The sequence below is a fragment of the Cryptomeria japonica genome, chromosome 10 (assembly GCF_030272615.1).
Source record: "Cryptomeria japonica chromosome 10, Sugi_1.0, whole genome shotgun sequence".
NCBI classification, from domain to species: Eukaryota; Viridiplantae; Streptophyta; class Pinopsida; order Cupressales; family Cupressaceae; genus Cryptomeria; species Cryptomeria japonica.
The window spans coordinates 541,588,670-541,605,843 of NC_081414.1; the positions used below are offsets into that span (position 1 = coordinate 541,588,670).

Below are 17,174 nucleotides of genomic sequence, written 5' to 3' on the forward strand. Positions count from 1 at the left end.
AATGCACTCAATGAATAAAAAAATTGTATTTCTTTTTTAAAAAATTAAATTTTAGAATTACTATTATCAATAGAAATACAGATAAATACCATTTTTATAATTATTAAAATAAAAATTAAATTTTTTTATTCAAATTTTTTTATTCAAATTTTTTTAATTCTAATTGACTAAACTAATTGAATGAATCCTTGAGAACTAATAATAATAAAAAGGACTCTAAAACTGCTACTCCACAATATAACGAAGCAAATGACGCCTTCGGGAAAATAGTTTTACAGTAAACCGATTGCGAATGGATTTCTGCATTCTCAGGCCTGTAAATAATGATACAAGTTACCCAACAAGAGCAAGGCATTCCATTATAGCAGGAGGACACTTCAATTTTGGTGCCCTGCGATTGTCATTCAACCCGAGATGTTGCAAATCCAGACTCTTTGGGGAGCTGGATATCTCTAAGTGTGCTAAAGTTGTGAGCAGAAATTTAAGAAAGGGAACTTGTGGGTGCGCTAGAAGTGGTGGGTTTACAGTTGCACCTCTCCCACAAGGAGCCACAAAAGAGGATGCTCAATACGTGAGAATGTGTGTAAGTATTGCAAGGAAGGCACTGGGCTACACCTCTCCTAATCCCATGGTTGGTTGTGTGATTGTCAAAGATGGACAAATTGTGGGTCAAGGATTCCATCCAAAAGCAGGAGAACCTCATGCTGAGGTATGCTATCTCTGTCATATTCTGTCCTTCGGTTTAGGTTATATTTCAGAGGCTAAATGCACAAATGGATATCTAAAACAAGTAATCAATAATGCCTGCGACCGGATAGCTAACCGTATATCGGCTTGCAGCTTGGAAGGTGGCTAATAAAATTTAAAATTTAGAATTCCAGATCAGTCCAGGATAATATTTAAAATTTAAAATTTAGAATTTAGGTATCCACTTTGGAGTTTGAAGCATTCAAGGACGAAAACCCTTGGTGTTGGAGATCCGCAGGACAAAAGCCCTTTTGGTTTACCATAGTTGGACTTGGGGATGAAAACCCTCATTTTTTTTTAAGGTGATTCTATTTGAAGTGATTCTTTGTAAGGATTGCATTTGGGTTTATTATTTTCTGTTGTTTCACTTTCAATTGATATTTGTAAGCGAATAATTTCATTTGTATTTGCAGCCCTAGAGAAGCAGATCGACAAGTATTTGTTGGAATTTTTGAAGGAGTTTCATTGGTATCAGGCACTGTGCCACAATTTCCACTTTAATATCTGCTTCGCCACCCCTTTTCCAGCTACGACAGCTAGTTGTAGCCGTGTATCATTGGATTGCAGCTATTCTTTTGAGCCCTAGCTGCCATACTAGTTTTTTCTCACTCTGCATTAGTGGATCTGCCATCCATATAGTATGCAGATTATGTTTGTATGTTGAAAATTGATCATTTACATCATTGAAAATTGCTGGTAATTCTGAATAAATTGCGAGTTGCTGGTTTGTTGATAATTTGCAAAATATACTGTTTTGTTGAAGCAATGCACTTGTAAGAGTTGCTAATGCTCTGAAATTTGTTATCACAGATCAAATCTGAACACATTTTGTATTCTAGGGTTTTATTATCTGCTATTCACGTGTAATCAGTCGTAAATCAACAATCATATTTGATGTATTTTGACACATACTATTCAGATATGTTGTTTATGTTGCATTTGAGGATGCATACCAGCATTATTAGGGTTTGAATTTGTTGTTTGGAATTTTAAGTTTGATTTCCAAGGGTTTGCAATATTGAATTATTGCTGTGTTAGAAATATTATTGTCATTGATGTCAAAGGAGACTTGAACATGACTGCTACCATCATATTGCTAATGTCCAAGAAGGATCAATACAAATGATATCTTTGCCATGATTTATGTGGATTTTGACTGACCTCCATGGTGGTTTAATGCTATGTTTCTGATGCCCATATTGCTGATCGCCCCTCATGGACTTTGGCACTCAAATCTTATGAAAGTTAAAATAAAACTATTATTTTTGAGGGCTCTTTTGGGCTGCTGACCAAGCATGTTAGACTGCCCCTTTTGGAGGAATCAAAAAGTAAATTTATTGCATAAAAATGGGCCGACCTCCTTAGCATGATCGCCCCTCTTGGAGAAATAAGACAAATTTATTTATCCTCATATGTGGCTGACCCCTTTCAATGACTCAGCCCTCTTGGGTGAAGAGGTCATTTGTGTGGGGGAAGAATAAGGCAAGCATTTTAAAGAAATATCTTCCTAATTTAAAGCAGATTTGAAGTAAAATTATGAGCAGATTTGAAGTAGAATTATGAACAGATTTAAAGGAGATTCATTAGAAGATTTAAGGAGATTTATGAGCAGATTTAAAGAAGATTTATGAGCGTATCCACAAGCAGATTTTATGGAGGAGATTGATATGATTATCATGCTTTGAAGAAGCAATATTTAAGAAGATGAGAGTTTTGTTCATTTGGAGGTTGGTGCTTCCTAATAGAAGAGATTGGTGTCTCTTGCTAAGTTGGTGCTTAGTGGTGGGGATTGGCGTCTCTAGTAGGTTGGTACCTACAAATATTTGTAAAGAGAAATTTATTGTTGGCTGGATTTAGACATTAGATCCAAGTAGTCATTTCTTTGTGGTTTTCTCCTGAAAGGATTTCCATGTAAATATTGTGATCTTTAGTTGGTTGATCTTGTGTGATTTCTTTTTCATGGCTATTGAATTTAAAAATAAGTAAAAGCTCCCTCTTAGTATTAGTGTGTGTGCTCATCAATTGGTATTAGAGCTAGTTTAATCGCTAGAAGGTAGATCTTGAAAGCACACTTGGTGAGTCAAGAAGGTTTCTCTTCAAAAGTCCCATTGTTTGATGGAACAAACTATGTATTTTGGAGCATAAGGATGCGGACTTATCTAATGGCTCTTGACTTTGACATTTGACAATCAGTAGTAAGTGGCTATGTAGCTCCATCAACCCCACCAACGGATCTTGAAGAAAGAAGGCTAGCAAAAATAATGCAAAAGTGATGAATGCCATTTTATGTGGTCTATCTGAATCAGAGTTTGTCAAAGTAATGCATTGTGACTTGGCGAAGGGAATTTGGGGCAAACTTAAGAACATCTATGAAGGCGACGACAAAGTTAAGAAGGCCGAGCTCAAAACCCATAGAAGACAATTCGAGAGCTTGAAGATGAAGGATGAGAAGAACATTGCAGCCTATCTCTTTCGCATGGATGAAATCATCAACACCATTTGTGGACTTGGTGTAAAGATTGAAGACTCTATAATCATGCAAAAGGTGCTAATTGAGATTTGATGCAAAGTTTTTTAACATTGAAGAAACAAAGGATCAAAAAATTAACTATGGACAAGTTACATGGGATCCTCACGACATATGAGATGAGGATTGAAAAGGAGAAGTCATCGAATTGTGAAGTGACCTTAAAGCCTTAAAGAAGATGAAGAATAGAGAGCCTCACCAAGTGATAGCTCCAGTGACGATTTGATGCTAAGGAAGCCCATTTTGTGAGAAAGCTCAATAAAGGATCCAACAAATACAAAGGTAAGTTATCCCTAAATTTTTTTAATTCTGATAAAATAGGTCATTTTGCTGCTAAGTGTCCATAGTTAGAAGATGATAATAGTGACAATGAAGATGACTATGACATAAAGAAGGAAAGGAAACATCATCAATACAAAAAGAGCTATAAAAAAATAAACATGGGAGGAAGAAAAACTTTCGTAAGCACAAGAAGAGATTGTACTCCAAAGAAGATAGTAGCTCATCCAAAGAGAGTGATGAAAGCATCTACAACAGTGATAGAGAAGAAACTCCCTTCATGGCAATAGAAACAAAGAGCGGCACCTTGGAAGATGAAGACAAAGGAAAGGAGAAGATGGACTCATAAGAGGAAGAAATTGTCTAAATGGATGGAGAAGTGGATCTTGAAGAACTCATTTGTGCCTTGAGCGAAATCAAGAAGCTTAGAAAAATAATTTGAAGCAAAAGCTGTAGCTATAGAAATATGAAGAAGAGGATTGTGATTCAAAAGAAAAAGTGTTGCAAAGTCTTGAGAAGCGGAAAAGACTATTATCAGCCTAAAGATTCAACTTGAAGAGGAAAAAAGGATAGAAGGGGAAGTGAGATTTCAGCTAGAAATAAAGGCAAAAGACTGCGAAAGGCTTGAATCTGAAATTGTTTCCTTGAGAAAGGAACTAGAAAAGGCAACTATCCAGTTGAGCAAAGCATGAAGTTTGAAAAGAGCACTAGAATACCAGAGGACATTATCAATGCCCAAAGGTCACCATTCATCAAGACTGGTCTTGGTTTTGAGAAAAATTAGAAGACTACCAATGAATGAATGAAATATTTTAATAACGTCTATGAGACTAAATAGTCTATGGAACCAAGATAAATACTTAATTTGTCTTCATATTCTTTTCCAAGTCAGATCTCCTACTTTTAATTTTGACTAGAAGGCTAGCCATTTGGTTAATCTTATCTTCCTCAAATAACTGGTACATATTGTCAACCATTAAACTATTTTCGTACTTGTTGACGTGTTATTTATGACAACGTCTAACACAAAATAAAGTTACCAACGGTCACCTTTCTCTTGACCAAAGAGCAATTGCATGCTAAGATTGCAAGAAGTTCAAACAATCGACTCCAAGGTTCCTTTATGCTATGGACGTGACTCAGTTGGCTGATGTGATTGCTGGTAATCCAAGGGGCCTTACGTTTGGATTGTTCTTTCACTTCTTTGTTGTGGCATGAAACGTTATCATCGGATATGGCAATTCTTTCAAACGAACTAAAATGAATTGAAAATAAAGGGGAAAGGGTTAGAAGGATCTAAATCTACTCCTAAGGGTAGTGATATCAATAGATAATGCTTTAGTGGACAAATTCCAAATAAACCAAGATTTGCTTCGCCAAGATTAACTACAACTCCGCAAGAACCGGTGCAATCTTCTGAGGATGTTGAAGGATTTTCACAATGAGAAAGTGCATTTGAATACCCAACACGGTGCAATCCAAACGACTATTCACAATCGAACTTAGCATAAATTTGGGGGTTCAGGCTAACTTTGCACTGCATCTTATAATCAACAAGATGCAAAAAGTATGAACCATGGAAATTCATCCAACACCATTACATTCTTCATTGAAATCAAAGCACTTCATCTAACAACTAAGAATAAAATTCTACTCTAAGTGAGGAAGGTGAGACCATGCAAGTTTTGAAAAATAACTTAAGTGGACACCATCAGAGAACATTGTTTCACTATTATTATCTCAAAAACTTATTGCAACAATTTCATACAAGTCTTCCTCCCTTTCAAATGAGGGGGGTCAACTCTTTATATAGGCTTTGAGCCATGAGAACATGCAAACCCTAATTAGGGTTTCACCCTATAATATTCCCCACTCAAGATGCGACAAGGTGGGAATCAACAATTAATACCCATAAAGCCCATATACAATTAATTCAAAAATACCCAAAATAGCATCCATTTGTGCATTAAATACACCACCTTTATCAAATTCACCCACATGCATTGAATGTTCTACATGCGAAATTGCCATGTTGTCATAAATGTCCACCATTGCATTAAGTACGACAACTGCCATGCAATGAATTAGTCGCTACCATGGTCAAATATTCTAGCAATGAGTGCGCCACTATGCCTTCACGCGATGACTGCATGCAAAAAGATGCTCCATTGACTCAACATGCGCTAACCTAACTGCCATTTGGAGAGAGAAAACTTCAGGAGAGAGAATCTTTGACTTTGGAAGCATTTTCTTGAAGTCTTTTCAACTTTCCTTATTTTGGAGGAGGTTTTCAATGTTTTTCAATCATCTCCTATTTTTTAGGGATTTTCCACAAATTTAGGGTTTTGGCTTAGGAGAGAGAAAATCCTCCTACGAATCCAAATCTGCAAAAAAATTTGAATTTTGATGAGATTTGGTGCCTAAAAATGGAAATTTTTAAATTTTCTCGAGGGGATTTCTTGCTTTTCACTCCATTCCCGACCCCTAGATCTTCATGCCTTGGAAAATTTCCTGAATTTTCAAACTTTGGCGTGGAATTCACTTTGTGAAGGAACCCTTGATGAATTCATTTTGGTGCCCCTTTGCTTGTTCTAAGCTTTCAATTGCCTTGGAGAGGGAAATCTTAATTTTTCTCATTTTCCATGATATAATGGATTTGGCACCCCTCCTGGTGTTTGGGTGCTATTTGTCTATGGCCAAGGAATCCATACTTCCATCATTTTCCAAGACAACCTAGTTCTGGCGCCCTTGCCAGGACTGGGGCAGAATTTTCACCTTGTCATGGATTTTTCATTGTTTTCACTTTTCCATGCTTGGCTCTATTTGGCACCTTATCCTCCACCTGGGCGCTATTTCATGTTGGTGATGGAATTCATCATTCCAATGTCTTTCCATGCCTCCCTTGCTTTAGCGCTGTAGTCATGCCTTAGGCACCATTTTGCCTTGAGCATGGAATTTTCATATTTTGAAGTTTTCCAAGGCAAATTAACCTTGGCGCCTTCACTTCCCCTTGGGCGCTGGATTTAGTTGATGGAGGAACTTGCACATTTTTCAAACTCTCCATGGTGATAAGGATTTGGTGCCCCTTTGCTCTTCCTTAGGTGCTAGTTTGGCTTAGGCATGGAACTTTGGTGGATTTGCTTTTTCCATGAGGACCTCCTTTTGGCGCCCCTCTTCAGACTAGGGTGCTAAAATACATATGCCAAGGAATTTCCAAACTTCCGCAATTTCCAAGAAGGCCCCACTTTGGCGCCCACTTTAGGATTTGGGCGCTAAGCCTAAAACTCAGGGATGGAGGAATTTGGTCATCTTCCCCTTGCTCCCTCTGGACCTAGCCAACTTTGATGTCTTCAGATTCAGGATGCCATCTGTGGATTTGAAATGGATTTTTTATCAGACTTAGAACATTTTGCACCCTCAACCTCTAGAATGGATTACCATACTTAGCCATTTTGCTCACTCTGTCTGCCTTTTGAGTTTTCCGGATTTGTACAGATCTTCATGAATGCTCAGTCTTCAGTGTGAAACATGCCAAAATAGATTTTCCCAAAATAGTAAGTGTTTCAAAATGTTAGAGTCAGAGCAAAACAAGATGCAGGGACACTTACTAAAAATAGAAACTGCTAAAAATAGTAAGTTTTATTTTTGGCAAAATTAGGCCAATCCGGGACGCAGTGAAACTTACTAAAAATAGTAAGTGCTCATAATTTGCTTAAATTTCATGTGCCAGATTCTTAGAGGGTCCTGATTCCAATTCTACGTTCAGTTTTTCCAAAACCCTAAAAGAAACCCCTATAATCTAGGACTGAAGGTAGAAACCCTAAGATTGACAAAACGAGCCCTAGACTTAACCAAATTAGCTCAAACGAAAAATAGACTTGATCAAACTGACCCCCAAACATTTGGAAACTGAAAGGACTGACGAGATTGCCGCTAAAAGACCCAAAAACCAAAAGACTGAGAGGGCCTAAAAAGTAGGGGGTCCCCATTTGCAATGGGGCAATGTTTGATTAGTTCACAACCGTATTGAGTACAAATATCCTCATAAGCAGTGCATTCCATGATGAATTGCCATTCCGTTTCCACCGCCCCCTTATTGCAAAATATGCAAAGCTCTTTCTTCCCAAGTTTCCTTGGGTATCTTCTACCTACCAGTCTCACACCTAAGATGATGCGATCCCATCCTCAATTGTGCAACTAACAACCTTGCTTTCCCTTTAATAGCTGCACCTAAATAAGTTTCTTCACCATGATCCTTTGTCGGGTTAAACTCTTTGATGTAGTATGCTTTTTTTCACCCAATCTGTTTTGTCCACATGACAGTTTTAAATTTTTTAATCACATAGCTTTTTATTTCACGATTGGTTCTAGGACACTCTTGCAAATTGATGTCCCACTTGTTCATCCAATTGTTGTTCTACTTCATCCAAGTTTTCTTCCTACTGTTTAGCATCTCCTCCATAACCATTTTGGGCCAACAGTGGTTATCCATGTTGTCAACCTTCTTTAAATAACTTATCAACCGGGTTATCGCCGATGCATCCAATGGAAAAGTCCTTGCTTTAGCTAAAAGAATTTCATATGGGACTATGGTTTTGACTTTGAGATTGCTTGTTATTAAATGTTTCTGGGTTCTTTCTAGTTGTCTCCAATTGCATTTTGACATATTGCTTCCCCAAAGTCAACCAAGGTCAAACCGGGTTTTAAAATTTGATTAGGGCAGGGGTACTACATCCTCCCCCCCAGGTTCCGACTTGCATTTTGACATATTGCTTCTCCACACTTCACATCCATAAAGTACAACCAGAGGGACTAGCAAACCAAAAAGGGTTTTCTTGGTTTTCCAACCCCAAAGTTTATCTTTTTTGCACGTATTTTGAAGTAAATAAGAGGCTTTCCAACCTCCTTGTATCCTTTTTGTTCTACAAGTCTCCCAACTGAGTTTATAGTGCAAGTCAAACCCAAGATACTTGTATTCTTTCACTATATCAAGCGGGCTGCCTTAAAAAATAAAGGTAATTTGTTTATCTTTTCTATTCAATGAGAAAATCATGATTTTGGTCTTGGTGATCTTCACTTGCATCCCAACTTCCTGACAAAAGTGTTTTAGTGCTTTCAGATGTTCTCTTAACCTATGGGCTGTTTTTGAAATTAGGATAAGATCATTAGCATATAAAATTAGTTTCACCACATAACCTGCCAATTGAATACCATCCCCATCTACCTTGCTTAACGATGCTTCCAATTTATCAATGTATAGCCCAAAAAGTGTGGGAGATAGAGGGCAGCCGTACTTAACTCCAATGACGCTACCAAAACACTCTGACATACCTTCACTTGTTCTAATTTTAGCTCTAACCTTTTCATACAGCCTACAAAAAGCTGCTCTATACACATTTGGGATGCCTAATTCTTCCATTCTATTCCATAGTTTGTGTCTAGTTACCATGTCAAAAGCTTTCTTAAAGTCTACAAAATAGCGATAAGCATTTTTTCAATCAAGTGTCTAAGGGTGATGCAGTGATCAATGGTAGAGTGTCTTGACCTAAAGCCTGCTTGTCCTTTTGCCCGTTTACCCTCCTTTTCTACCCAGCTACTGATCCTTCTTTCAATCATGCTCCCAAAGAGCTTGCCAAAGATAGGATTGACCATAATTGTGCGGTAGTTAGATGGATTATTGATATCACCACTTTTAAATAAAGGGATAACCACACTGGTAGTCCACTCCTAATTGACATTATTGAAAATTATTTTTATGTGAGGAGTAAGAGTCTCTATCCCCCATTAAAAAAATTCAGCCTGCAACCCATCTATGTCTTGTGCCTTACCACTCGCTAAATTATTTATTCCTTGTTTAATATCATCCATAGTGAATAGTTCAATTGATGTGTCAACAACGTGTGGATAGTCTTTCTCGTGAACCTGTTGTAAAGGAGCCTAGCATATTCTAACCTTTGGACCTCCTTAGTACAGTTTTCAATCTTCTTTTTCTTTTGCTGTAGTTCCTTCCAAAAACCTTTAGGATTATGTTTCCCAAGAGAGTTTAGTTCCTTCCTTCTTTCGTTTACAAAATATGGTTTTTTAGATTGCACCAATTTTTCATATTTTTTCTTGTATTCTTTGTCCATTCCTCTCTCTTTTAGCAATCACTCTTCATCGTACCACGGATTTTTTAAAAAAGTGTTTACAACCCCCATCTTGGGGTGAGACCTTTTGCATGCTTTCAAAGCCTTGTGAATTTTTGGGATCAACAAATTGCTGTGAATGTGGGCACTCAACTCATTTGTTACTTTAACCTCTGTTGTTTTTTTAAATCATGGAAATGTTGCTTAAGAACAACACTGAAGATTTCTCTATTCTCTTGATTTATGAGGATTATACCCTTGGGAAGGGTTTTTTTTGGTATGTGGTGAACGTATTTATTGTGTTGTGATTGGAGAAATGCATTGCTTAACAAGAAGAGGTAAGTGGTTAGATTTCATCTCAATAGGGCATTCCTCAATATCAAATCGAGCAATCTAGAAACAAAACTCTGAGAGCAAATCACGTAGTCCACCACACTTTGACCATTATAAATTTTGCATGTGATACCCCCTAACCTTGGCCAATCTCTCATACCATTGCAAATAACCATGCCAAACAAACTACAAAGCCCTAGTAATTCTGCCCCAAACGGGGTCACATTGCCATTACCATCTTGAGATGTTCTTTCCAAACATTGATCTCCACCTTCCTCTAACCATAAAGGATTGTCCTCCCCTTTTATTTCACTACTCAGTTGAAGATATTGATTATTAGCTGTCCTTGCATTAAAGTTGCCCATTAATACTATGTCTCCAAGTGTGCTGAAAATAGAGATATTTTTTTTAGTGAGGCATATAGGTCTTCTTCACTGTCTAAATTTCTCATCTTATAGAACTTTGAATTTTTTGGAGCAAAATAGCAAGCAGCCAATCTGGAAGTTACCCCATTTTCTGATATTTGCAGCCATATGTATTGTTTATTTGTGTCTTCTTTTTTAAGTTCTACAATTCCCTAGCACTTCTCATCTATTAGCACTCTAACTCCCCCATGACCTTTGCTTGTTTCATTCCCTTTGTTCCAAATTGAAACTTTCTTATATCCTTCAAAATTTGGAACTTTGTAGCCATCATGTTCATGTGTTTTTGTAAGAATGATAATATCTTTTTCTTTTGCTATGGGCCCCAAACCAGGTTCTCTTGTTCATGGATATCCTCGACAATTCCAACTTGCGACTTGTAGGTATTCCTGTGGGGTCCCTATTCCCTATTTACTGTTTGAAAAACAATCATTGATTTGGGCTTTCCCGTTCTTCAACCATGCCCACTTTCCCTCATTTCTTGCTGTTTTCACTTTCTCCCATTCTTTCCTTTGTTTTTCTTGCTGCTCAAAGGTCAAGTGTTCATTTAGGTAAATATGTGTGCCTCTAAGTAACCCTCTGTTTTTTAGAATCCAATTCTTATCCTCTAAGTTTCTCAAGGTGACTCTTACTTGCCTATCTCTTCCTCCATCTATCTTTTTTCCAATTCTGTTTGCTTGCTGAATATATTCTGTCTACTTCAACTTGTCTTTAAGGAAGTCCCTTGTTAGAATGTCGGTTCTCTCCTTCTTACCAAAGTCTCTGAAACCTTTAATAATAATGTTTGTAGTCTTGCTTTGTTTATCTTTTTCTTCCCTTAGTTGCCTTTTGACTTGTTTTTCAATGATTCCTTTCTAATTACTCAATGATCCACTTACCACTTGTGACCATGATTTGGCCTCTTCTATTTGGTCTCTTAACTGATTCTCTTTTATCTCCAAGTTTGCTAATGTTGATTGGATCACCTTTAATTCCATTATGTTTTCTCCTCCCTCCATTTTTGGCTTTTTGTTTTAGTTGTTTTTAGTTGATCTAAATCCTATTTTAGAGTGACCAATTCTTGTTGACCCCTTTCCATGTTAAATTGCAAATTTAAAATTTGTTCCTGCAATATTTTATTATCCCTTTCCAACTTGCAATTGGCCTTTGTAACTATTTTAATCTCACTCTCTTCATACATCCTCTTTGTTTCTAGAACATCGAGTCTATTTTTCATTCTCATGAGCTCTTCTACATAAAGCTCTGATGACCATAATAGTGGTGAGGATGTAGGGCTGTAAAGTTCTTGGGACACATTCAGTGACCTTGTTTGCAATGAGCTCTTCTATTTTGCCCATGATCCCTTCCATCTTGCCCATGTTTGACTCAAGGTTCTCTATGTCTCCTATTAGCTTTCCATTTCCTTTATACTCAGCTTGATCAGTTTGTTCTCCTTTTAGGAATATCTCTCTAGATATATCTGCATTACTGTTGTAAACCTTTGGTAAAATCATAGTGAATTTTTTCTTTTGATTTTGTTTCAGTTTCCATTTTTGAGCCTGCCTATGCCTTAAAATCCCATTATATTGTTTTGCGTTTACAAAGATCTGTTGACGATTGTAGCGGCAGGAGACTCCTTGGCCTACTACGATCAAATATGCAATTAGCCTTTCGGCTTTGCATATTTATGTTGACCAATAATTAATAAAGGGTGATTCATTTTTGTTTAGCAAAATATGTTTTATTAAAGGGCCAACTTGGGAAAGTCAGCCACCCTTGAGAAGATTCATGCTGATTCGAAGGGAGCCGACCCTTGAAGAAGAGGCATCTTCGCTAGGGTATAAGGGGAGATCGATTCTCCTCTCCTTGGATGGAATCTCTTCTACAATAGTTCATATATCTTCTACAACAGTTCTTATTGTTTCATACATCTAGCTTCAAGGAATGAAGCGATTTTGTAAAGACATCTTGCAATTTGATAAATATAATTAGAGATCTTGTTGCTAGGTTTTTCTCCCTCATGTTGGAGGGTTTTCCCAGAGTATTTTGCTGTGTCAATTATTCAATATTGTTTGAGCTTTGCTTAATCTAATTCTGATCATAAAAACAACATGGTATCAAAGCCAGGTTTAAGAAAGATCGTGAGTAGAATTGATTAAGCATCAAACCCTCTATTGTTCTCATTTTTTTTAGTGCGTCTATCTTAGCGTCTATCAGAACATATTCGATTCTGTGCCTATTCTTTAGAAATTATATCAAGTTGTATGTTGGGCCACTGAGGCGTATTTTGGATTGGCTTATTAATGGTGACATCACTGTTGGAGAAAACCTAGGTGTGTGGAAGCCATAGAAACGCCTGGCACAGCTATGTTACATTAACTGAGGTTGCGGAATTGACTCTCACTGTCGCTACATATTCATACTTTTTTCATGGTATTGAGAGTGGGATATTCATACTCTTTCTTCGAGCATTATTGGCAACTTCGTATCAGATCAAAGGCATTCTTTATCCTTATTCTTGAGGAGGCGATATCATTGTCTGAGCCGGATCGACCCCTCTATTTGTTTGAGAAGCGGCTGTGGCGTATTTTGAAGACTCAAACTTTTTTTTTTTCATTATTTGATTGGCATACATCACCAGACACAAGTTTGATGATTTTAGCATCATTAGAGAAGCTAACTTGGGTGGCATAAGAAGCTAGCTTTTGCTGTTGGGTCGCACTTGGATTATCATCCAGAGAGGCAGTAAGGGAAAAACAGTGTGAGGAGAATACGAGCTGCGATTTGCTAATATTATTTCACCTTCATCGCATAGCCTTGGCATGATCAGGATTGAAGTTATCTGTTGGTGCAACAACTTGATCTGGACAACTTCATTATTGACATCGGACTTCTATTATTCATTGGGATTTCTTAATCATTGATCTGTGAGTGGCATAAGTTCCAGATTATCGGCTCATTCCTTCCAGCGCGAGTCTTAGGTGAAGGCAAGGCCTGGGAGTTACATTCTATGAGCGCCTTTCAACTGGCTGAAAGGTGATTGTTTGGTGATCGTTCGATATGGCCTGCGACTTCTAACGCAGGCCATATCGACTTGTATCAGCACTCATAGGAAGGGCGATCTCGTATTGTTGCTGTGCAGATTGGTCAAGTTCGAGTTCTCTGCAATGCTCGTCGCCGGTGGAAGTTAAGTTGTAAGTTGTGAATGTTTCATCAAACGAAATGATGTGTTCGTCCCCATATTATCTGTTGCTTCAGTGATTGGTGCCGTAGAGATTGTTTGCGTGTAGGAGTTTTAATTATTATTGAAGATCGAGTTCCGAAGCTCCAACAATAGGAATCGCTGCCAAATTGAATTGGAAATTCGACGACAGGACTGTGTTGATCCTTGAGCCACAGCTGTTGATTGCTGATGTCATTTCCACCACTCCTTCAAAAGGAGTTCAAGAAGATGCAACGTCCAGACTTGTAAGGCTTCTTCATTGGAATAAATAAATCAATTTTCGGAGCTTATGAGCAGGTGTGTATGATTTGGACAGATGCATATTGGCGGCCCATTTGACAATCGATAGATCAAGTTTTGGTGTATAGTTGTTTTTATAAAGTCTTGACCATAGCTGTATTCTAAGTGCCGGAACCATGGAAAAAGGCAAAACCACATCTAGGCATCATGCAAGAAGAGTTCTGTAGACTGGTGATATGTTTCTTTTATTTATTTATTTCTTTTTTGAATTGTATAGCTCTCTAAATGAGATATACCGATACAAGGAGGTCTCAAGGTAGAGTTTTTTAGAATAAATTTATAATTACTCTATCATTAGTTTGAGTTTATGGGGGTGCAACTATTCTGACTCCGAGTAAAATGTTCCGCCTACATAGCATGAAAATTGAGGCAATGATAATAGAGTGGTGTGGTCTGAGGGATATCACCGTCGTTGTTTCTTGACAGTAGACAAGAGACCTGATAAACCCCTTTGGTACAACACAAACAAAATCTCTGAAAGATCAAGAGCTTGGTGACAATCAGATTACCTTATCTTTGTAGACTTTAGGTTTTTTGAAAGTATTCAGGTTGAGAATTTGTTTGTAGTTGATTCCAATTGGTTCATTGATAAATTTACCCAGTCATCACTTCAAATCTTTGTGTTGATGTATTCTGGGTCACTGTTAATACTGGGACATGGACCTGTGATCATGCCATGAACCTGTAGAAGGAAGCCTGTGGTCTGATTTGAGCGCAAGAGCAACAAGTTATATTGAATGCAGTGTTAGTATTTATCAGGATCAATAAAGAGATAAGTATCTAATGCTCATGAATTTTTTATGTAGTTATTAATTCATACAATAACATAAGGATAGTGTATGCTTCTGGCATTGGTATGTCTCTTCTGGATAATTTAGTTCTATGAACTATTATTAAACTCTCTAAAAATGCTTTCAGGACGGACTAAGAAGCATAAGGATGACGAGAGTTTGCATCCAAGGGAGAAAGAGCTTGATGCATCTTGTGAGGAAGACACGTAGGCTAAAGAATGGAGACACAACTTGCTGCCATGGGACTGAGTTAGTGGATGAAGACATCTCTTGAAGAGGAAGAACTTATTGTCATCAGTTTCTTCGAAGAGAAGGAAATAACATTTAGAGGGAGTCTGACAAACCAACAGAGGCTACCTTGTACAAGGAGGTCAGGAGGTTGATGCAAGAACTTGAAGCTTCAAAAGGAGCCGCATCATCATGAGGATTTGTTGTTAATGCATTCTTCTTTGTGAGAGAGAAGTTTGAGGTGCAAGCCCTTGTTAATGCATTCTTCTCTGTGAGAGAGAAGTTTGAGGTGCAAGTCCTTGTTAATGCATTCGTCTCTATGACAGAGAAGTTTGAGGTGAAAGCCCTTGTTCCACCCTCTGGGAGTAGCCAATGTGAATGTCATGTTGAGAGACTCCATGACAACATCACTTGTGTTTGTTCGCCATGGTGACTGTCATGATGAGATGACAACATCACGTTGAGTGACTCTGTGATGGGCACTTGTGTACATATTCATTTCCATACATGGGAGTAGCCATGATGGATGTCATCACGTTGAGTGCCTCCGTGATGAACTCTATTCCACCCTCTGGGAGGAGCCATGGTGAATGTCATTCCATGACATAGATATCAGGAAGGAGTCCTCCCTAGCTAAGAGGGAGTGTTGACGATTGTAGTGGTGGGAGACTCCTTGGCCGACTACGATCAAATATGCAATTAGCCTTTCGACTTTGCATAATTATGTTGACCGATAATTAATAAAGGTCGATTCATTTTTGTTTAGCAAAATATATTTTATTAAAGGGCCGACTTGGGAAAGTCAGCCACCCTTGAGAAGAGTCATGCTGATTCGAAGGGAGTTGACCCTTGAAGAAGAGGCACCTTTGCTAGGGTATAAGAGGAGATTGATTCTCCTCTCCTTGGATGGAATCTTTTCTACAACAGTTTGTATATCTTCTACAACAGTTCGTATTGTTTCATACATCTAGCTTCAAGGAGTGAAGCGATTTTGTAAAGACATCTTGCAATTTGATAAATATAAAAGAGATCTTGTTGTTGGGTTTTTCTCCCTCACGTTGGAGGGTTTTCCCAGAGTATTTTGCTGTGTCAATTATTCAATATTGTTTGAGCTCTGCTTAATCTATTTCGGATCATAAAAACAAGATCAGCCTTTCTTCCGTGTTTACAAGATTCAATATACTTGACAAAGGCGATCTTGTTATAAAAAAGCCCCAAAATCTTGCTAAACCCTCATCTCGGACACTAGGGTAGGGAGTAGTCCACCTGTTTGACCATTGGGGAGTGTGATTCCATGAAGATCTTAAACCTTCTTGACCTAGAAGATTTAACAAATCTTTAAGTTGTAAATGAGGTTTATTAGCCACTTTGTTCTTTCTCAATATACACTCTAATGCTCCCAACTGCTTTGAAAATAAGTTTGTATTTGAAATTTGTGATCCTCTTGCAATGACACCCTGACATGCCAAATCTAGGTTTTCCTCCATAACCTCTTGTTTCCCTTGAAAGAAGACTCAAGTTCTAAAGCTACAGAGTTACCAAAGAAAACAAATGAAGAGAAGGCAGCTATGTTGATGCGCTTAAGAGCTCTATTAATAGTGATAGCACCAAGATGGAAGTGATATCTGACACAAGACCATCATTTCTCACAAGGACAATTAGGACAAATTCAAAAGATTGTTCCCTCCAACTAAATGACTAGGTTTCAAAACTCCTTGGGTTATTGCCTTTTATACAATTATTTTGGTCATAAAGCAATGTATTGTAGGTTACATGCAAGAAATGATTTTGGGTTCTTAAAGAGGATCTACACTTCTTTTGTTCCCTTAATGGATTTCACTGTTATGTGCTATAAGTGCAACAATTATGGTCATACAACACGTTTTTGTAGAAGTGATTTTGTGGAACCTCCTAGACAACAAGGAGGATACTTGTGGCAAGAAAAAGGAGTAACTTGCAAAAGTTTGGAAAAAGAAGCAAGAGAAACAAAAGAAAGAAAAATCTATGCTTGTACAAACAACCTTCCATGTCTAAAATGAAGGAAATCAATGGTATATTCACAATGGATGCCCAAGCCATATGGTAGGGGACAAGAGCAAGTTTTCCTCTTTGAAGGAAGTGAATGAAGGTATGGTAAAGTTTGGAAACAATGCTACAACAAGGATAACAGGAAAAGGAACTCTTAGTCTTGACATTGGGAAGACAAGGACAAAAAACATC

The 17,174-nt window shown here is 37.7% G+C and overlaps 1 protein-coding gene across 1 annotated transcript in view; it reads left to right on the forward strand.

Moving 5' to 3' along the window:
• Positions 1-221: 221 nt before the first annotated feature.
• Positions 222-17,174, forward strand: part of LOC131060778 (riboflavin biosynthesis protein PYRD, chloroplastic) — a 100,203-nt gene continuing 83,250 nt past the window's right edge. The window contains exon 1 of the mRNA XM_057994168.2: positions 222-709. Coding sequence (XP_057850151.2) covers positions 293-709 — 417 coding nt within the window. The 5' untranslated portion in view covers positions 222-292. The remainder of the gene's footprint in view (positions 710-17,174) is intronic.